This window comes from Podarcis tiliguerta (genome assembly GCF_965153285.1).
Source record: "Podarcis tiliguerta genome assembly, chromosome: 2".
NCBI classification, from domain to species: Eukaryota; Metazoa; Chordata; class Lepidosauria; order Squamata; family Lacertidae; genus Podarcis; species Podarcis tiliguerta.
Genome location: NC_139535.1, coordinates 68,086,330 through 68,108,712, shown reverse-complemented (window position 1 = coordinate 68,108,712; position 22,383 = coordinate 68,086,330). Strand labels below are relative to the sequence as shown.

Sequence of the window (22,383 nt, the reverse complement as noted above, 5' to 3'; positions counted from 1 at the left end):
GCGGCGCGCGCTCCTGTCCCTTGCCCGGGGATTCCCGAGGGCTGGACGCATACATACAGGCGCTCCTGGTCCAGCGGCTGCAGAAGCCGCGGTTCTCTCGCCAAGGAAGGAGCTCGTTCGCGCAGCAAAGGAGCGCTCGCCAGATCCTCCCGGGACAAGAGTAGAAAGGTGGGTTGCAGCTCAGCTCCTATCAGAGAAACCTCAGGGGACTGGCTCACTTAGTTAAGGGTGCACAGGACCGCCTTTCCAAGTTTGCAGTCCTACGGCTGCACACTAGCTTGGGAAGCCTGGATAGCTCAGTTGGTTAGACCATGGTGCTGATAACACCAAGGTTGCAGGTTCGATCCCTGTATGGACCAGCTGCATATTCCTGCATTGCAGGGGGTTGGACTAGATGATACTAGGGTCCCTTCCAACTATACAGTTCTGTGATTCTGTGACTTCTGCACCGACCGTGCTTCCCCGCTCTCCGCACGAGATCGGTCGGCTGCACGGGGAAAACTTTCTCGTCTTCTATCGGGGAGCGGGGGCGCCGCGTGGGGGTCGAGGAAGCGGGCGGATGGGGCGCCTCTAGTACCGCTGAGATCGCTGCAAGCCGCTTTCTCAGACAAGCGTGTCCTCAGTTTCCTGGAGATCAAAGGCGGAAGGCTGCAGGCAGCAGCCGGGCTAAGTTTAGCAGAGCAAGCGGGGAGTTTAATGAGTAACTTTTTTTTTTACCATGCTGTGTGAATGATCCTGCAAAAGTCAAGTGCCGCTGTTTTCATTCAGAGCCAGTAGTTTAGCTGCCTTTGCAGGCTGATGGGGTAAACGCGGGGTGGGGTAACAGCGGGGCGCCCGCTAGGCTTCTACCTGCAAAACCAGCAACGCATCTGGAGGCGCCTTGAGGTCAGCCAGATCTCATGGTGAAACAAGGCAATCAACGGAAGGCAGGAGAGAAAATCCGGATGCAGAGCGCGCACGGAATCTAGTCCAGTGCTCGCAAGATCCAGGCCACGTGGGCGTGGCTCCTTCCTGACTAGGATGATTCTGGCTGTGCTGTAGTGAAATGTTGTTTTTAATTGCATCAATAATCGTTTCTTTAGCTAGGTTGCAAAAAGTTAATAGGCCAGCTTTTTTTTTTTTTTTTAATGTAGTGTTTCCCAGGGGAAATTTGCTAGCAACATGAGGGATAGTACTGGGTGGTGTTAGTTATTTTGTTGTTATACCAGGAAGTAAAGTTTGTAAAAAAGAGAGAGAGAAGGGAGGGGAAAGAACAAAACAGTATTTAGCTGCTTTGACACCCTCCCTCAATGTGAAGAGGGATCGGCAGAAAAGATAACCCGAGCCTTAGAAGGAATTTTGGGACGGGCTGCAGGTCTTCAGGACTAGGAAGCAACAGGTACAGAAAATTTTCTCCGTCTCTAAAGAAAATCTGCTGAAGGAAGTGGAACTTAATTTTTCTGATTTTAACAAAAAAAGGTTTGAAATTCTCCTCTAAATATTAATTATTATCGAGTTCGGAGCAAAGGAAGGGCACCATCATATCCCAAACTTTAAAAGAACAAACGCACTGCTCACTCCTAGGCATGTTTGTTGGTAAACTCAGGGGAGTTCCTTATACAAGAAAGCTTATGTAAGATTTACAGCCCAAATGTGTTCCGGAAACTCTAAAACAAAAACAAATGAATGGCAAAACAAACCCAATGCAGTGAGGATACATTTTTTGCTTCCTTCATAAATATATATGTGTGTGTGTGTGTCCTTACTTCACTTGGTGGAATACAGGAGCCATGGAGGTTAGTGTAACACATGTCTTATACTTGGCAGCAAGCAATCAGGAAGGCAGCCAGAACAAAATTCCTCTGAATAAGAACGATATCCGCTTGTAGGATATGTGGAATTGGCACTTAGCTCTGTGGAGCACAGGGCAGCTCTTCTTGGGCCTTTTGTCTTAATTTTGAAGGACTGTAATCGCTATGTTGAAAACAGACGCTTGTTCCTCTTAAACTAGCTAGTGGAGCAGCAGGCCATCTCTAGGGAGCAGGAGACATTCTGGGACTCTTTATAGACCTTTCCGTTGAAGGATGGAAACAGTGAAATCTGGAACTTCCTTAGAAACTCTACATTGTTACAAAGTCTGTTGGTCCCTCTGGCCCCAATCCAGAGGAGTACATGTAGGAAACTGGCAAGGCTTGTCTTGACTGGTGCCAAGTGGCAACTCTCCCCAATGTATCTCCTGCTGCTTTATAAACATTCCCCTGAGTTTATAATATGTGAAACAGCCTTTCCTTCTCCTTAATAGCTGCGGTTAAGTCCCATCAATGGAACTGAAGCAGTTAATTGTGCTCATTCCCTCTTCCTGAATCTTTAATCTGAATGTAAGCTCCATTGAATTGAATGGGATTTGCTTCCAAATCTGTTTGTGTGCAAAATGCTTTACAGTTCTTCACCTCTTTTCCACAGTACGTCTACGGGGAAGGTTGCTGCAGCTTATTTTACTTTATTATGGTGGAACGCCCATTATATGCAGTGCCTTAGCCCTTTGGTTGTTTCCAAATATGTATTGCCCTTTCTAGTACTACTGTGTTAGGATTATGTTGAGGTAACTGGCGGCTGTCGCCTCTGGAGGTGGTTTCTGCTGATTTTCTTAAACGGCTTTTAACCAAAAGACAACACTGACTCATACAATCACGCAGTCTACACAATACAGACGCAGTTTGGTTAAAGTAACCCACACTGCCAATTTTCACAACTGTGGAATGGACAGGGCAGTTCACAAACTAGAGAGTGTACAGCGTGCTGTCAGATGCACCAGTGGCGATGAACAGAGGACAGTGTTTTTAAATTGTATTGCAAGGGATACTAGATCCCCCTAGGAAACCTAACATGGGATTCTTCCAAGAAAAGATCAGTAATGGCGGAGAAGCCTCCATGTGATTCAGTTTACCCACAACTACCAGTCTTCCTTTGCTCTTTGTAAGGTTCTTGTGTAGTCACAGCGGCATTTACGCAGAGCAGCAATGAGGCCCAAGAGGCCTTATCCGTGTATTTCATGACTGAACTGCATGTGTATGTACAAAAACATACTCCACAATTCTCTGCTGCGCATAGGAGTCTTGTGGCGGAAACGTCATGTGGAAAAGCATTCTCTGAAGTTAGAAAGCTTGAAAACTGTTGGAAGGGTATGGTGGTTAAAACCATTTTCCGCTGTTTGTCCACAGCATCTAGGAATTGGAGGCATGCTGCCTGCAACTACAAAGGTTGCATTCCAAACTTTTGTAGCTTATTAATATCGACAGAGCCAACCTTCACAATTTGTCTAGTCTTTGCACACACACAAAAAGCCACGGCGGTGACATGTGAAAGTTGGTTGTGTAGATAGTGAAGAAGTACAAGTTTCAGTGGTTCCAGTGTTTCGGGAGGCAGGGAAAGAATGAGGGGGAAATTTCTTTCTGTACATGGAACGGGTTAGTCTTCTCCATGTACTCCACCTTCCTTAGTCAGCTTTTTCTGCACAAAAAGACTTCAGGTTCTCCAGAATTTCTTCTTTGCCCAATGTATGTAGAATCTATCGATCGGATGTGCTAATGAGCATATCCAGTCCTTTCAGTTAACAGTGCCATGGATAAATTTTCCGTCCTTCAGAGCACAAAAGGATTTTCTTACAGTAACACATGTTTGCTCAAAATAGAGTAATGATTCCTTGAGTGTGCAATGGTTACTTGGTTTGAAAGGACCAAGAAACAGCAAGCAATATGGTCATCTTAAGTCACATTACACATTAGCTGCCAGCATTCAGTTTTAACTGCAGAAAAATAATAATCTCTTGCTAATTTGTCTGAAGCATGGCACAGTTAACAAAACCAATTTGCCTGCCCAGTTGAACAGGGAAACAATTCTTGGAAGGCTACAGTGGCTACAGTTCCGCAATGAATATTTGAGGTAGTTGTGACCACAGGATAGAACTCCCATATGATTGTAAGAAGTTGTGTTGAATAAAAGCATACTTAATTTATTAGGGCCGTGGTTCCAAGGAACCTGGGTCTTATCCAGGGTCCCACAGTGAGAAGAGCAGTAATGGCAGATTGTCCACTGCTTCCGATCTTCCTTACGGAGATGGAGGCCACCCTTTCAGTTCTAGCCGGGAAATGATAACCCCGGCAACAGGCCTGACTGGTGCCTTCTGTGAACAAAGTGTGCAGCCTAGACATGTCCTAACATCCTTGGCAGTTCATTGGGGATCTGCTGCAGACAGCGGCTTGAGAATTCTATAGCAGAGATGTTGATAGGAGAGAAGTTTGAAAACCATTCCTTCAGAGTTACCAGACGCCAGCAGATAATATGCAGCACGTTATGACCTTCACTTAATTTGACACAGGCAGCAAAGTGGGTGGTATTCAACAATTTTGCTCAGAGTGGAGCCATTGCAGATAACAAGCGAGCTCCGCTAATTCCAGCGGTTTCCAAGCATTTACCAACAGCATTTTGGACAAATCCAACCCTGAAGTGAAAGCTTTACTGCTCCTGAGATGGCAACACTACCTGAAGGCAGCCTCTCTACCTATTTCTAAATTACTCTGGTATGTCCTTAGATACCACCTTCGGTCAATATGCAGCTGGCATTCTGCATTCTGCATGGGTTCAGCTAGCAAAGTCAAGATGAGCATTTTAGTTAGTGTCTTACAAGATTGGGGCTGGGGGTTGGAGGAATGATTCTGGAACATTGGGGAACTGAAAACCCATGTGGTTTTAATGACAGGGGTGTTGGGTTTAGAAAGAGAAAATTCAGGTTGAAATCCCTCCCCTCAGCCATGAAGATGTATGGATTGCCTTTGACCAGTCACTGAACCTATTCATTAAGGGGAATAAAATAATATAACCCCTAGTTCCTATGCTATAACTAAGAATACATTTAAAGCATTATTATTCCTGATTCCACTTTGCTTTCCCTCTGTTGTTAACCCTATGTTTTAAATTGTAAATTCCTAGGGGCAGGGGTTCTATCTTCTTCTTCTTCTTCTTCTTCTTCTTCTTAATAAACCATAGTTACATCGGTACATCAAAGACTATTTATAGTCTGTAGATCAAACTCATTAAAATAAAAATTCCAACAAAGAAGTATATATCTTCATAAATTTAACTTCCCGTTCTTCTCAACATCTTTTCACTCTAATAAACCTATTACCTAAACTTATCAGTAAAATCATGATAAAATATTAATATGCATCTATGTGTATATATATCTATTTAACCCATTTAACATTTATTTGCAGAGCTTATTCAAAAGTTGCTACTGAATTCAGATTGCACCATTTATTTTTAAAGTAACTCTTTAGAGGTTCCCAGGGGCAGGGGTCTATATCATGTCTTCTTGCATTCTATAAAAGACCGATTTGTATAAAACAAAGATCTCTTATAAGTCTGAATTGTGTGAAAACATATCAATTCGAGTAAAATTCTATGAATAGCAGGCATTTGGCCCTTCAGAATTTTGAGTCTTCTTCTAAGCTCAAATCATTTTTCCTTCAGATCCAATATGCCACAAACAAGAATGCGCATGAGGCCTTGGATGGAATTGCAGATTAATTCCAATAAAATTCCTGGACTCCAATGGATCAATAAGGTATGGGTTTCTTTTTCATTTTTCCTCTGACTTTAAAAATATTAGCCTTCTGTATTTTTTTGCTTTTAAGTCCAGAAGCAAATTTCAGAAAAATAAAGAGAGCTCAGCAGCTGATTGTCTTTGACAGTAGTAAATGTTTTCTGAGAATTCCATACCTAGGAAAATGAAATTATCCAATGCTCAAGTGACACAAGTTATCATCCTAAGAGTTCTATCCCACTAAGTCATACTTAGAGTAGACCCAAAGCTATTGTAAGTCCATAGACTTGTATAGCTCTACAGTGAGTCTAAGTCGGATACAACCCTAACAATTTAATGGTATCAAGCCTAAAAAGTTGGGAGGAACTTGGCATGCAAACCTAATTAAAAGTGATACTGTATAAACCTCACCTCAGTGAATGAGTTGCTGTAGCTGAGATTTAATGCTGATTCTTACTTTCATACTCATTAATAAAAGAAAATAAATGCTAAACCTTCTTGAGATGTGTAAGATCACCAAGCCGGTAGGGTTCTCTGTGGTTAGCATCCCCAGAATACTGTATGGAACAAAATCATACGTCAGACTCTGTTGTACATGCTGTTGTTATGTTGTATTGTAGAGAAACTGCACAGGCAGGCAGAGAAATACCAATCAAATTGCAATACTTCCAGTTCCTTTGACTTCTTGGGTTGTTCTTGATACTGTTTTCCATATGTAATTCAGGCACGCCCACTAAAATCTGTACTGTTGAATTGTAGGATGAAAAGTTGTTCCAGATCCCATGGAAACACGCGGCCAAGCATGGCTGGGAGCTGGAAAAGGACGCCTGCCTTTTCAGAAACTGGGCCATTCATACTGGTATGGGCCATTGTCAGGGCAATTTGTTTTCTACAGTGTCCTTTGCGTAGGCACAAGTGAGGCCAGTACCATTACATTTCTGGGGAGAGTGTATTTACATCAGCAAAAGAGGTATCTACTTTAAGCCCCGCCTCTTTCTCCCCCCCCCCCCGGGTCACATGAATGCTTGCAGCCCCTGGGTAGGCTAGACAAGCCTCCTCAAAGAGGCACAAGCGCCAGACTCATTAGCCAAGTGTGGCTGACATTGTTTGGTTTGTTTCTTTTTAGGATGTAGTTATGATTATCGTTACCAACTGCATTCATGTATATTTCACTGTTGCAAATGGCCTTGAGGCTTTTTTTGGTAGAAAGCAACAAACAATATTATTATTAAAGTTTTATCAGCCGCCCGATAAACAAGAGCTCTTTAGGCAAAGGAAAAAGTAAAAACAAAGTAAAAATCACAGTTGTAAAGATATGGGCAGACTCCCCAGCTATCCACAAACAAAAAGAAGTATGTACAATAACATTTGCTTGTGTTCGAGTTACTTTGAGTCACACAGGCTGAAATGTATCCGTATTTACTTATTTTTTAGATGAGTCAGTATTGAGCACCTGCATATGATGGCTGAGTTTTTAGGCTGTGAGTGCCTGGATTGGGGCCTTAGTGGCTATATCTGGATTAGGTTACTCAATGCAGATTTATGTTGTCATTATATAGGGAGGTACAAACCAGGCGATAAAGAACCTGACCCTAAAACCTGGAAGGCAAACTTCCGTTGCGCCATGAATTCATTGCCTGATATTGAAGAGGTGAAGGACAAAAGCATCAGCAAAGGTTCCAGTGCTGTCCGGGTCTACAGGATGTTGGAACCCTCAGCAAAGTCACCAAAGAAAGGTATGTTTGCAAGTCACTGAGAGGGACCATTTCCAAAACAGAATACATATTCACTGAGAATAAGGCTATGTCTTGTCTTTAGTATCACAGACTGCTTGGCTCTGAATACCCACCATGGGAAAGGGCTTGTGGGTTTCCCCACAGGTATCTGATTGACCACTGTAGACAAAAGATGCTGAACTAGAAGAGAATTGGATCTGATTTATCAAGGCACTTCTTATGTTCTTAAAGTTGGTTTTCCGAATGCCATAAAAACTCACTCTTGGCAAAAGAAGGGAACTCAGTACAGAAGGTGTTTACCAGGCAAAGTCTTCTAGCCTCCATGACAAGGTCACCACATGTTTGCTTTTATGGTCTGTGAAATTCTACAAAAAATAATGGGGAATCTTTGTTAGGGATAGTGCCTACAAAGCATACATGAGAATACCACAAATGATTCAAGTATTTTAAGTTACTTTGTGCCATAAAATTGATGACACCTGAATTTGTTGGTACTGTCCATGTTCTCTGCAGCTTCTCTTTCTTTCTCATAAATGCATTTCATTGTATTAAATCTGTACACTTTTGTTTTTCGTTGGCAGAGAAGAAATCAAAGTCCCTGAAAATCAAGAATGCAAGAAAGGTATGTATTTACCCTTTATCGTCAAGCAAGTGAAACATTCACACGGAACTCAAAGCCTGTGGATAACTTGATCCTAACCTAGAATGGGACAGAGTTCATATTCAGGGAACTTCCAAAATACATCTGACAGAGTTCACACCTTCCTTCTGCCATCACCACTCAAGCTTTGGCTTTCTAGGATTGCAACCCAGGAGCTTCCACAAAATAAAACAGATAATTCCATGAACCAAAACCTAGAAGCTTCCACAAAATGAAATGGATAATTCCATGAAACCAACCAAAACTAGTCTTAGAAGAGAAGCACTGACAGGTTGCTTGTGCCAAAGTCTTTTGCATGTGTAGTGAAGTTGGGAAATCTTGGTATGTTAAACGCTGGTTCACACAGATGTGAGGCATTGTGGGAGAGATAAAATTGTGGCCTTCCGGGGAGTGGGTATTTGGTCTCTTTAAATGTAAAACTCCCTGTCTCTAGAAGTGTGAGTCAATTACATCTTGACTCTATGCAGGATGAGATGTTATCTGATTTACAGACTCTGGCACAGATGGGGGCCTGAGTGTGGATTGGGTTGTAAAAAGGCACAGGAGGCTATCAAGTAATTTCCAATTTAGGAGCCTGGTAGGTGTAAGAGAAGCCTGGGAATGGAGGAAGAGCCTTTTGACCTAGAAGCTTCCACAAAATGAGATGGATAATTCCATGAAACCAGCCAAAACTAGTTCAGAAGCGAAGCACTGGCAGGTTGCTTGTGCCAAAGTCTTCTGCAAGGAAGACCCATTTTAAAGGGATGCTTATGGCTAAAATTAGATTTTAAAAAATTCATGGGTCATCTGTGCTTGAGATATGGATACCCCAGATTGGTTTAAGTGATGCTTTCAGCGCACGCACACGCGCGCACACACACTCTCTCTCTCTCTCTCTCACACACACACACACACACACACATATATATAAATACACACACACATCTTGATAAAAGAGGTCTTTGTTTTCTGCAGTCAGTGGACGATTTCAAGACAGAAGAGACAGTCAGTGCAACAAACAGCATTCAGCTGCCGGACGACCATAGTAGCTATGTGCTTCCCAGCTACCAACCAGAGAAAATGGAAGTGGGGAGCACATTAGGAGGTGAGCTACAATTTGAGTCATCTGTTTCTGTGGTTTGCACATGGTGTTCCTATTACCCCAACTGAAACAAGATGAAGCCTTAAAACACACACCCCAACATACTCCCAAATGGTTGCTATTTGCCAGAGAAGATGGGTCATGGGTGGTCAAGTTTCCTGCTATTTATTTATTTATTTAGAGTGCCTATATCCTGCTTTAATATCCCCAAGAGAGGTTCTCATTGTGACTTACCAAAGTGTCTCAAAAGAAAAGGACATGGATAAAGTGGGATTATTTATTTATTTATATCCTCTCTCCCTCTCCCCCCAGTTTGCTTGGAATGAAACTGTTTTCAACTATTTGGTGCAATCTTAGGAAAGAACCTCCTTCATAAGCATTCTGACATAGTTTGTATGATTTTTTTTTCAGATCTCTCCTCCTGTAACTTAAACCCTACTGACTGGGGAGGTTCGCTGGAGCATCAGTTGCCGGACAGCACAAACGACTTGTATACATTTCAAGTGTCGCCCATCACATCCTCCTCTGATGGTTGGTGTTTCATTGTTCATAAGTGTTGGGGCAGCTGATTGATCAGAACTGTGCTAACAGAAAGAACCCAAAATAACAGGATGGCAGGATTTATGTAACCTGGAAAGGGAATGATTCTTGTGCTAGCTACAATAGTGTAAATCCTACAGAAGCCAGTAAAGTTGCTTGTGTACATAAATGGTCAGTTTTATATTGTTTGGGTCATGCGACTAGAAGTTATGGTTGGCAGTAGAAGACAGGAAAACACTTGTAATAAAAAATTAGTCTGCAAAAACTATTGAGTTTCATTGAGTGCCCTTTTTTCCTCCCTCTTCTTCCTACAGGAACCGATGAGGATGAAGATAAATTTGCATCGGGTAACTTGTATCAGGTAAGATGATCTTTCCTTTTCTGAAAGGCGCACACTGGAGTAAGGTGTTTTGCAGTCAGCACCCCTTCCTGCTGAAGCCCCCAGAGGAGGTGTTGCTTGTCAGAGTAGCTGAGTTGACATAAGGCACCTTCAGAGGGTCATATGAAGGCCCTGAGGTGAAGAGCCATAGCTTTGCATGCAGAAGGTCTCAGGCTTAATCCCTAGCATCTCCAGGTAAGGCTGGAAGAGAGCCCTGCTTGAAATCCCAGACAGCTGCTGTCAGGGCAAACAATAAGGAACTAGATGGATCAATGGTGTGGCCCTGTATAAGGCAGCTTCCTATGCTTCTAAGGGCTTTACTCTTGCTTGGGCTAAACCATCACTAAGCTGTGACCACAGAAATCTGAGCTTGGACCACAGAAATCTGAGCTTGGACCTACTCTCTGAGCCCTGAGTCAAGCATGCTTGTGGGGAGTTCAGCTGCCATAGGTGAGCATCCCATTGCTGCTCCTGCAGACCAGGGAGCTGAAAGTCCTTTGTGGGATGAAAGAGAGGCTGCATGAGCAGGAACATTCCCATATCCCGAGAGAGGCTCTGCAGCTGCTTCTGTTAGGGGGAATGAGCTGGCATTACAGTGTGGTGTAGTGGTTAAGAGTGGTAGTCTCGTAATCTGGGGAACCGGGTTCGCTTCCCCGCTCCTCCACATGCAGCTGCTGGGTGACCTTGGGCCAGTCACACTTCTCTGAAGTCTCTCAGCCTCACTCACCTCACAGAGTGTTTGTTGTGGAGGAGGAAGGGAAAGGAGAATGTGAGCCGCTTTGAGACTCCTTAGGGTAGTGATAAAGTGGGATATCAAATCCAAGCTCCTCTTCTTACAGATGAGTAAAAAGAGAGCACGCTTCCTGGTGTTTTTGTAATGTTACGTGTCTGAACTTGGCACAAGCAGTCAGTGCATCATTCCATTCATTGAATTAGAGATGCAGAATAAGAAATGCATTTGTGTCCATTGCTCTTTTCCATTTGGCCTGACCAAACGGAGGTCACAAACGTTCACGCCAACAAAAATTTGCTGAATTACTAGTTACTGTATAACTTAATTGATTTGAAAAACGGACGACAGTGGCTGTTGAACTTGACCGAATACCGATATGGACAGGTGATTTAAAGTATCCCCCCCATTTGTCTCCTAGGAGCTACTGTCATCCACTTGGCAGCAAAGCAGTGTTGGTGGGAAAGGTTTCCTGATCAATGATACTGGCATGCCAAGTTTCTTCTTTGACTTCAGCTTTCAGGAACAAGATGCTGCCATTGATACAACAAATGCAGGTATAAATGCTTTCCGTTTTACATTCCGAATACAGCCAAAGGCAGGAAAAATAATCTAGTTAACAGGTCAACTCACCAAGTGTGCACCCAGTGAATGCCCTTATGCCTCAACAGTGAGGATGCTAGGTCCAAACTGTGAGATTTATTCATTTACATTTCTGTTTTATCCATATGTTAGGCATGGATGGCGGCGCAGAATTGTGAAGCTGCCATCCAGACACTGGGGCATCACTGCTGCATACTAGACAGGGCTGAGGCAAGGTGGCAGCAGGGTCAGGCCATGTAGTTTCAGCAGCGGGACCACGGCTGCCAAGTCAGTGGAACCTCTGGCACAGCTGCGCAGCCCTGACTAGGTTGCTGGCTGCCCTGCCCCAACCCCGTTCAAGGAAGCGCAGCCATGGTGCCGGTGTCGGGAGGGTGCAACTCCACCCCACCACAAGCACCTCTATGACTTTAATCCTCCAAACAACCTTCAGGAAAGAGAGCGATTAGTCAGCAGTTTTGAGGCTAAGCAGTGAGTTCAGTCCACATGCGCAGGTCTCTAGACATTAATGGCACTATGCTCAGTTTGTGCTTTTTGAGCATTTGTGTATGCATGTCATCCAGTCGCCCAGTGATGAATATGTGTGTGTGAACCCGCTTCTTGCATTTGCAGCCACCAGACTGTGCACTGAACACAAAATGCATCTTACGCAAAATAGCCCAAATACAGTACAGAAGCCTTCAATCCGCGGGCTGTTCTCTTCTCTCAAGGGCTATCTGGGGCAGCCTTTGTATACTCAAGATATGGCATCTTGGTGCTGTTAAGTGATGCTCAGGGCAATGAAAGAATGTGGGGATACCACACCATTGATTCTGGAGGTTCCTAATTTGAACCTCTAATTTTCAAAACCACCAGAGCTCTGCAAAAATCTGCTTTTTCAGAGTACATATGGGTCATATAAATTGCCCATCTTCACATTATCATATCATGTTCTGGACCTAAGATGCATAAGCACATTCAACTGAGCTATTCTGTTGATTTATTTTAATGATGGCTTTGCCTAAAATCATGCTGCAGTCCTATACTGCAGTCCTTGTAGTAAATCTCTTGAACTAGCATAGAGAGCTTGCGCTGCACTAGCTCCCTTGATATGACCTCTGGGTTTATTAGTGAGCAGTGATTAATTATAGACCTATGTTAGGTTTGTGAGGGTGGGGTGGTGGAGACTATAGCTCTTGGGATAAAATTAATAAAATAATAATAATAATGCTTTGCACTCACCCTATCCCCAATTAAATTGTGTACAATTTTTCCTTGTTTCTGCAGAAATTACATTGGACATGAAAACCGGCTTGGATTTCACATTGGAGTCCCTTAGACCAAGTTTGCCCACCATACCTTGTAGCATGTAAAGCTGTTTTTTGTTTTTGTTTTTTAACCACTAAGGCTGCACAGTTTTATTTCCTTTGTCATCTGTGAAACTGAACCTAACGGGAAGCGTTGCTAATACTCTTTTCAATGTTTAGACCCAAAAGTCAAATTCAAGAGTACAGCATCTGCAGATGAGCAAAGATATCTTTGTGGTAGAACTGCGTCCCACTCAGTTGCTTGACTGTATCATGAGCCAATTAAGTCATTATTGCTGCTTTCCCACCTTAATTTGTTCCTACGTTTAACATGATCAGGGCTCAAAGTACTTTAACATGCAATATGCATGAAAAGGTGCTTCGCACCTTTAACAAAATGGCAGATATTTTAATCGCACTCATAGCTTATACTTGTCATCACTGCATACATCTGGAAGACTGGTGAGGCAATTAATGACGGAAGACGTTGAGTACAAGCTTGTGCTTTTGCATTCAACCAAACATTTCCATGGGGATGTCCCTTTTTGTGATCTGAAGTCTCAAATCTGGGCCTCAGTTTTGTAAATATGTTTCACTCAATAATATGTGAAAATCAGATACACATATAGTTCTGTGTACTAGGCATTTCTGAATTTTACTCATAGGACATTTTAGTGGTTTCAGTTTCAACATATTTCAGTTTATTGTCATCAGTTTTTCAGATGGGCACTATGTTCCACTCTGAAATATCTAATGTTCTGTTTATTTATATGGTGCCATTATCAAGAATCATCTGAATGGCTATTGCTGAGAGTCAACAGAAGTTTCAGTAAAGTGTATACTTATGGAGCTACAAGATAAAGTGTTGGTCTCCACAAATCATCAAATCACTAAGTTGCAGCCTTAGTAGCTTTGTCCCTGTACATAGTTTTTGTATATAAAAGGTTTACAATTATTTTAATTAAAAAAATGTATATTTTGTTTCTTGTTTTATTTCATGTTGGAGGTGCCCAAATGGGGAACATTTAAAAAAATATATATTTATTATTTTTATTGAATTCTTACAACATATTACAACACAGACAAACATATTTTCTGGTTTGCCTTGATTAGGGCTGTACACCAGATTCAACTGAATGTGAAACTAAATTGGGTACCGTAAATTTGCATGGATCTTGGCTTTGGCTTAATTGGGCTGAGACCGTTCTGGGTTGGGTTGGACCACCCAAAAGTGACCCAAGGCTATCTAAAATACAGGGTGGTCAGGGTGCAGGGGAGGAAAGGGAGGCATGCAGTTTGCAAGAATGTAAGCCTCATTTATTTCACTGTGACTTCTTTTCATTTAAACATGTTCCTGGCAGAAGGAAAACAAGCCTTTAAAATGGCGTTTGAGTTACACCACCCCTTTTGCCAGCTTAATTCATGCCAGATTGCCAAAGTACGTGGCTGAACTGAACAGGTTTAGGATCCAGCTTAATTCCCCACCCCATACCCCAGATCTGTCCCCATCTTGTGGTTTTAATGGCAGTTTTAAACAACAGCAGAGGTTCGAGTAAAGCTTGGATGGACATGAAGTGTTTAAAAAACACCAACTAACAAGCCACCTTTAACCAGGAGAAATAGCAGAGATGGGTACAACGCAGACACCTAACACCAAAAAGCTTAACACAGCCTTTCCAAATTATCTTCTTGCTATAGTCAAACCTTGTTTTGAACTGCCACTCCCCCCCTTAGTGTAACCTCCCTGCTTACTCAAACCTCTGTCATTGTTTATACAGTGGTACCTCGGGTTACATACGCTTCAGGTTACAGACTCTGCTAACCCAAAAATAGTGCTTCAGGTTAAGAACTTTGCGTCAGGATAAGAACAGAAATTGGGTTCTGGCAGCGCGGCAGCAGCAGGAGGCCCCATTAGCTAAAGTGGTGCTTCAGGTTGAGTACAGTTTCAGGTTAAGAACGGACCTCCGGAATGAATTAAGTACTTAAGCTGAGGTACCATTGTAATAACCACTTTCCCCCTTCTCAATGTTTATCCCTCCTGGTTTTTTTCCAAGCAGCCTGAGAGTGTACCTAAGTGTCAGCCTTTGCCCCTTCCCACTTCATGCCTCTTCTGGTTCTGGGAGACAACCTGGCTTCTTCACCAGCTGAACTCATCTCTGCCACTTGGCTTCCCTCCCCTGCTTCTCTCTCTGCCATGGACTCTCCCTGATCACTAAACCCTGTGACTTCTTCAGCTTCCGACATGTCCTCTTCCCAGTCTTCTCCCTCTGACTGCTCATCATTGTCCCACCACCAATCCTTGGGCTCTGAGCCTTCTTCCCTTGGGGGTTCCCCAGTTGGTCCCCCCCCCCAATTCTTCTGCATCCAACCAGTCCATGACTATACCTCTCATTTGGAAATATAACCCAGTGGTTTTTGAAGTATCTGTGTGCAGAGAGCTCTTGGCATGTATGATTGGTTGCCAACTCATGTGCCTGCAACTTAACATTCTCCTGTGGCTCCACATTGCAGGGGGAGACTGTGAATGCAGAAACAGCTACTTTTCAGGGAGGTTTATATGCCGTGACTCAACAAATTTCAAACTGATAAATTTCCTGTGCAGCTTGTGAGGAATCCCGCTGTTCCCTAGACTTTAGTTACTGCCAAAAACAATTAGTACAGAAGGGGTGTTGAAATGAAAATCTCCCACATACAGCAAACACACTGATGGGGAAATTTGGACTATTCTAGCTGCCCCACACGAGGTTTGCACACCTCCTTGGTCTGCCTTTGCAAATTTGTCAGTGTGGCTTTTGAAAAGGGACTCTGCACATACAGCTTAGCTGTGCTGAGCAGACACCCCCTGCCTAACAGATCCCCAAGGAGCATTCCTGATCATGTGGGGTGAATATCTGCATGCTATGTCTAATCCTCTCTCCATACATTGAGTGTATGCCCAGAGTAGGATCATCTGGCTCCCCAATAAATTTCTCTTTATCTGAATGTGATGCAGTGTCTGCTGATCACTGTATCTCTTCCAACCAGCTGTAACATCTACATGTTTTGCGACCTATTGCACTGATGGCAGCAAGCCAGAACACTTACAACTGTGCTCTTCTTAATATTGGAATCAAGCTTCCTTTGTGAACTATTGGCAATTAAAGTTGTCATTTCTGTTTAAGAATGCCCTGTTGTCCAATTTTAAAACCAGCGTTAAGAAAAATGAAGAGTTAGCAAGAGTGGAGTTTTTTCTCTTTAAAAAGTATGGAACAATGTTTTTCTACTTTGTCTTTCCACCCACTTTTGTTTATTCTTGTGACCTCAAAGTAACAAACAGACATTTCTTCATGATATTTTGATAGCTACTAGACTTGGCGGGCAACAAAGGCTGCACTAGACTGAATGTTTGTCCATGTTTTAGAAGAGATTTGCCATCAGAAGGCAGATTGCCCTGATGTGATTAGCCTTTTTTCCCAGCAACATTTTGCTATGAAGTCGTCTTGGGTAGATTGTGAGGATAATAATTTGCTTTTAGCCAAACTTTTATATCACTTTTTGACATTTCTGTGCTTCCAAATATGAGAGGCACTCCTAACACACACAGTAAGGAATATAAAATTACAAGGCAGCCTATTAAAGCATTGTTTTAATAAGTTTTAATAAGTTTAATAAGTTTAATTAAACTTGTTTTAATACCCTGCCTCCTTCTGAAGCTAGCAACCATCGTTTCCTAGTTCAGATGAGGACACTATGGGCTCGTTCATGCTTCTGCTTATCCGTGCCTAGAAAGCATGGGTCTGGGTGGCTCTAGGTTTTCTAGAAAGGAGTCTGAGCGGTTTTGCCTTTGCCCTACCACTTTTCCCACAAAAAACCCCTCTCTTTAGAGCTAAATCAGAACAAATGGCAATCCATGGAAAATCTGACTGCCATTTTACTGGGGAAAAGCAATGGTGCGAATGGAAGGGTGCCCTTGGCTTACTCAGAAACTTCCTGGTTTAACTGCAGTAAGGAAGGGACAAAGGGGTTTCATGTGGAGGGAGGGGGATGGCCTGTTCATAAGCCAAGATATGGTTCTCCAAACTGGCAAAGTATATGCTGTGATGAGTCACAGTATTCCTGTGTAAGCTGTGCCTAATCAACCATCTGCAGTTAACTCACATTAACAGCAACAATAACAGTCAAGTCATCACCATTTCAATATTCATGCCAGACTAATCTGCATCTGGAGAAAGTTCCAGATGTTGAAAGGGTCAGAGACTATCTTGTCAAAGGAAAGTGCAATTTCCCTTAACACAGCAGGATCAGTGAAAACAGTTTTGCTTTGTGTTAACGCCTTTTGCCAATATTATTTCACACTATGATTGCCTGTTAAAACCAGATTTCAGCACAAACCCTTATGCCCCTGTGTTTTAAGTAGGTCCCCATGCCTACCACCAAGTAGCAACTGTAGGATTCCAGAGGAGACCATGTTTGGATGTGGCCTGCAGACTCCACTTCTGCTGGAAGGAGCAGGGTGGAGCCTCCTCATTCACCTTTCTGAAGGGAGGGAAGGAGGACAGCTACAGGGCCCCAGCCAGAATGAAGGGTAGGGAAACTGTTATGCCCCTCAAGGTGGGGAAAGAAGGGCAGTGGAAGTCCAGAGAAAAGGCTGGAACAGGGAGCCCTCCAAACCTGGTTGACTGCAGTAATGACCCTGGTCAGGCACTTGCTAAAGGCCCAGAAGCTCTGGTAAGCCTCTGATAAAGGCTGAATGAATGAACCAACACTACTGTGCTACTCATTAGCTTCCCTCCTCCTCACCAGGACAACTGGTTTTTCCTTGACGTTCACAGCTCCAGGTCCATCCCTTTACCACTGGGCCACCCTCAAAGGCCTTACCCATGCACTGGATTTTTTACTTTCAAGAGTTGGCAGCTGAATGACATCAACACTTTCAGCTTCTGGCACCACCAAGTCACAGAGGCTGTGTGTACACCATACACAGGTGTGCAGGTGTGCAGCACCCGCACACCCAACACTCCTGGGAACTGTAGTTTGCTCCTCCCTGAACTATAATTTCCAGCACTCCTAACAAATGGCAGCCCCAGGATTCTTTAAATTCACAATGTGTTCAGATTTAGTGTCTTGAGTATCAGGCTTGGGGTGCTGCACACCTGCCAACCCTTGTTTTGAAAATATAAGGCCACCCCTGTCATGTCAAATAAATAAGGTCCTCCATACAATTAATGGTATATTAATTAATAAGTAGAGGTCACCTGGATCTTGGTAAATGAAACATGATATAGGGGAACTCCAGGTGTATTTACATAACTCTTTTATTAGAGGAATTTTCCTCCTTCTGTTGCTGAGGTTGTTGCACACTTCCTTATTCTCCGTAGCCCCATGAAATAGCATGTGGGTCAAATGGTTAACCATCAAGTTCAGCCTTGCAATCAGCACGAAGTTTTGCCAAAATGACCAAATGCAACTGATGGTAGAGAAATAGCCAACGGCAGCCTGTTTGTAACCCTTATTGTTCGTGTAACAGTAGTTATTCCCCCTGCTTCAGTATGTGGTAATTAATTTTGAAGTGCCAATAAACCCAAAACATTATCTACAGGCCAACAGTTATTTTGTATCAAATTTTTAGAAATATAGCCTTAAATGAATCAAACGACTGTGTTACATTGAGTAATCAGAATTAATCATCCCTTTTAAAAGTTGATTGGTTGACTGATGTCATCTGTGCTGGGAGGGTGAGGAACCTGTGGTCCTCCAGATGTGGCTGGACTATGGCTCTCATCATCCCTGCCCAATGGCCAGGGCTGGAATATCTGGAGGACTACATGTTCCCCATCCCTGATCTGTCCATGGCACTTTGACAATGTAGAACTTCTTTCTTTTTGGGGGGGTTCCCCTATCCAGTTCTGGATTCCTCCCCTGCAGCAATCTATTACACAGCTCACCACATTCAGTAGGACCCCTGACAGTCTGGAAAGAAAACACAACCTGGCTGGAGCCATCAGGTTCAAGATTAAATCACGATATTTAGATGGGTTTTGATGGTGGTTCCTGCCAACCAATCATACTGCTGCATTGTTCTAGGACCAATCAGACTGCTGCATTCTGAATCCTATTGTTCTAGGACCAATCAGACTGCTGCGTTTTGGATCCTATTGTTCTAGGACCAATCAGACTGCTGCAGTTTGGATCCTATTCAACTCAGTACATAACACTTACACTGCTACAAGATGTCTTAGAGCAAAAATAAATGGAATTATGTGATGACAGTTGAGCGCAGAGTTTGGTGCACTGAAACAAAACCCACTGGTTTCATTTGAGAAGTGTGCCAGGCTTTCTGTTCAAATGTTTAATGTTTTTTCTATAGTTATCTCTTGGATATTGCTTCCATTTTTTCATTGTTTAAGCCATGCCATTTTGGTAGTAGGTACTTCATTAATTAATAAACAAGATGAATGGAGACTTTGAAAATATAGTGTGCTGCTGTTTGCACAGAATAGAGAGCTACCTTCCAATACAATAATGCCCACTCGCATCAGAAAGAACTCATAACCCACCTACTCTCAGCAGCCAGAAACATCATAACCAGACACTGGAGAGACCTGTCAGGAGTAAGCATGGACCAATGGCACCAAATAGTATGGGAAACAGCCCTACTAGAAAAATTAACCAATAAACTGAAACTGACACGGGGACAAATAGAAGAAGACGCCTTCACCCCGGTATCACTCCCCTTTATCACATATACAGCCCAACAAGACAACGACAAGAATCCACCAACAGCATACAAATCAATATGGCTAACCTGATCCAGAACACCCACCCACCCACCTCACTCACACCTGAAAACAAAGTTCACCACAGCCAATCACAAACAAGCAACCGCACCCTAGGCCAACTCCAACTTCTCTCACCAACAGAGGAACACAAGCGAAAAACAAAGAGAACCTGCACAAGCGACGCTGACATAAAACCCCACACATACATTAAGTTAAGGTTACCAGATGTCCCTGTTTCCTGGGGACAGTCCCGGGATTTACAGCTTTCTCAGCATTCACATGTACATAGCAAACAACAAGTGTTCTCAGATTCATTGAAAAAAAATCTGGTAACCTTACATTACCTCTTCCCCCCCTCTTCTTCCTAATGTAACACTAATGTCTCAACAAATGAAACTAACCTGTTTTAAGACATCTGATTTACACTTTAATCAGAAGTCATGCTGGCTGGCACATACACGAAACACTGCAGGGTGGGGAACTTTTTTCAGACTGTGTGTCACATTGGGGATGCCATATTTCAAAAAGTGAAAATTCGGACACAAATGTCATTGAGCTTTTGCCCAAACTTGCGCTGGCAATTCTACAAATGTGGAACTGCTAGCAAGAACATTCTGCAGAAAAAGCTACCTATTAACAGTGCACTGCTAGTAGATCAGCCTTGGCCAACCTGGGCGGGGTGGGGTGGGGTCTTCAGCTCAAAGCAGATCCACTGAAATTAATGAGCATGACCAGTGCTATTTTTTCTATAAAAGTTGGTGTCAGAGCTCACCATGAACTTCTCCCTTGTTCTCTTAGAATGGCAGTGGCGCCCACCTGAAAGGTGCTGGAGCTCAGCCCCTGTGAAAAAAAGCCCTGAGCTTGACTAGGTTAGGCCCATTAATTTCAAGAAGTTTTCTCTAAGTAAAGCTTAGTTGTAAAACTAAAACTAAGGGTCTTCAGACACTTTGAACTACAACTCCCATCAGCCACAGCCATCGAATCTGAACTGACTGGCACTAATGGCAGTTGTGATCCAGAGCTTCTGTAAGGTACCAGGTTGGCAAAGATGCTAGTAGACCTTAGAGCTTGTGATGAATCACATAAATTATCTTTAAGAAAATGTACAGAAAAGAAAAAGAAAGAACTAAATGTGAAGTTCATGCTATTGTTATAGCCAGGGTACCAGAATCTGTTAGTGGATGTTAGGAATTAATAAATGGTAGGATTTAGATAATATCTGGGACTTTGAAGGGAAGATACAGGCTGTAGCAGTTCCCCTGAACTGTGCCAAACATGGAAATTCCTGGTTTAGCCTATGCAAAGTAGCCTGGCTGGGCTGCTTGAATGTAGGCTGTTATGAAGCAATGGCCAGGCATCTACACATCAGAGGAGGTGTTTGGGTCTGTGCTGGGGTTGCCTGATGATCATCTTCCAAAGCAACTACTCTATTCTGAACTTAAAAATGGAAAGCGTAATGCTGGTGGTCAACAAAAGACGTTTAAAGACTGTCCTCAAGGCAAATCTTAAAAAATGTAGTATAAACACTGACAACTGGGAAACACTGGTCTGCGAGTGCTCCAGTTGGAGAACAGCCTTTACCAAAGATGTCATGGGCTTTGAAGACACTCGAACTCAGGATGCAAGGGAGAAACGTGCTAAGAGGAAGGCACGCTTGGCAAATCCACACTGTGATCAACTCCCGTCCGGAAATCTATGTCCCCACAGTGGAAGGACATGTGGGTCCAGAATTGGCCTCCACAGTCACTTACGGACTCATTGTTAAAACCGTGTTTATGGAAGACAATCTTACTTGGCTACGAGTGATCGCAGAAGAAGAAGAAGAAGAAGAAGAAGAAGAAGAAGAAGAAGAAGAAGAAGAAGAAGAATGCCATACTGAATGGGAGGTGTTGTGCTTGGAGAGGTGTTCTGGCAAGCAGGAGAAGAAAGGGAGAACACAAGGCAGGTGCCTTTAGAGCTGGCTGGGAAACAGCAACAAAGGGGTGGTGCTTAGGATGACTCTGTCTGCAATGCTGGGCTGCTGTGAAGAGCAAGCTGCTCTTGAGGTGACAGCGCTGCAAGATCTGCACTCTCTTCATCTAAACTCCGGTGTAAATATGGGTAATTAAACTATTTCCCAAAGACACTACGGCCTCTGCCACCACGTCCTGCTTCTCAACGGGAACATGACCCTTGGCAAGTGCGTGGAACCCCTTGGAATCTCGTGCGTCACTTGGCAGACGTGTGTGTGTGTGTGTGTGTTTGTGTGACACCTTTGTAACACTATGCTATCCAGAAGGCTTGAAACCAATCTGTTTTTGATTTCCCAAGCCCTCTTTTTTTACATTTTAGGCATTTTACATTTTCATGGAGTGAGGGTGGGACGAGACGAGACCGGTGCAAATTCAGATCCTTAGTACAACATAACCAAATCTAAACCTTCTAAGGCATGTGGATTTCAGTGGGAGTGCAATCCTATATATGTCTACTCTCCCATGGACCAGGTTTACTCTTCCATTGGAATCAATGTGACTGGTTGGATGGGACCCAAAATGCTTGTGTCTGCTAACCAATTCATCAGAATTGAAAAGAAGAAGAAGACAGAATGCTGCTGAGCACCTGACATATGCTGCAATAAATCACAGTTCAGAACAAGGTCAGGGCATGTTCTGCCTCTACTTATTCTGCAGGCTGCATAGTTTTTCCCTAAGACGCTTCCCATTCCTGCTTCTTAGTAAGTGGACCTGTCAGGAGGAGGATGACTAATGGCAAGTTTCTCCGTTCCAGCTGGGCCTGTTTCAGTGAGTGAGGATTCCTCCCTCAGCTCAGAATGGCACAAAGTGATAACCTCATTGAGAGAAGGAGGAAAGAAGGTGACCCTGAATGTAGAAGGATTCCAAGGTTTGGGGAGGAGGTCACGCCGCCTGATAACAATATCTGAGAAGATAAACCACAAGGCTGCAGAGATAGTTTTGTGGGTTTGTTTAGAAAGCAGCAACAAAGCTCGAGACTTCACTGAATATTATGGGACACCCAGCTTTATGGAAAACGT

General features: G+C 43.3%; 2 protein-coding genes across 3 annotated transcripts in view; one reads left to right on the top strand and one right to left on the bottom strand.

Annotated features, from left to right (window-relative positions):
* RAD50 (RAD50 double strand break repair protein) overlaps window positions 1–22,383 on the bottom strand; it is a 128,771-nt gene that overhangs the window by 66,703 nt on the left and 39,685 nt on the right. The window lies entirely within an intron of this gene.
* On the top strand, window positions 13–13,575 carry IRF1 (interferon regulatory factor 1). The gene is made up of 10 exons (XM_083428751.1): window positions 13–168; window positions 5,509–5,602; window positions 6,341–6,440; window positions 7,141–7,317; window positions 7,899–7,939; window positions 8,933–9,062; window positions 9,471–9,590; window positions 9,914–9,960; window positions 11,130–11,265; window positions 12,575–13,575. The coding sequence occupies exons 2-10, from the start codon at window positions 5,516–5,518 to the stop codon at window positions 12,658–12,660; spliced, it is 924 nt and encodes a 307-aa protein (XP_083284877.1). The 5' UTR covers window positions 13–168; window positions 5,509–5,515; the 3' UTR covers window positions 12,661–13,575.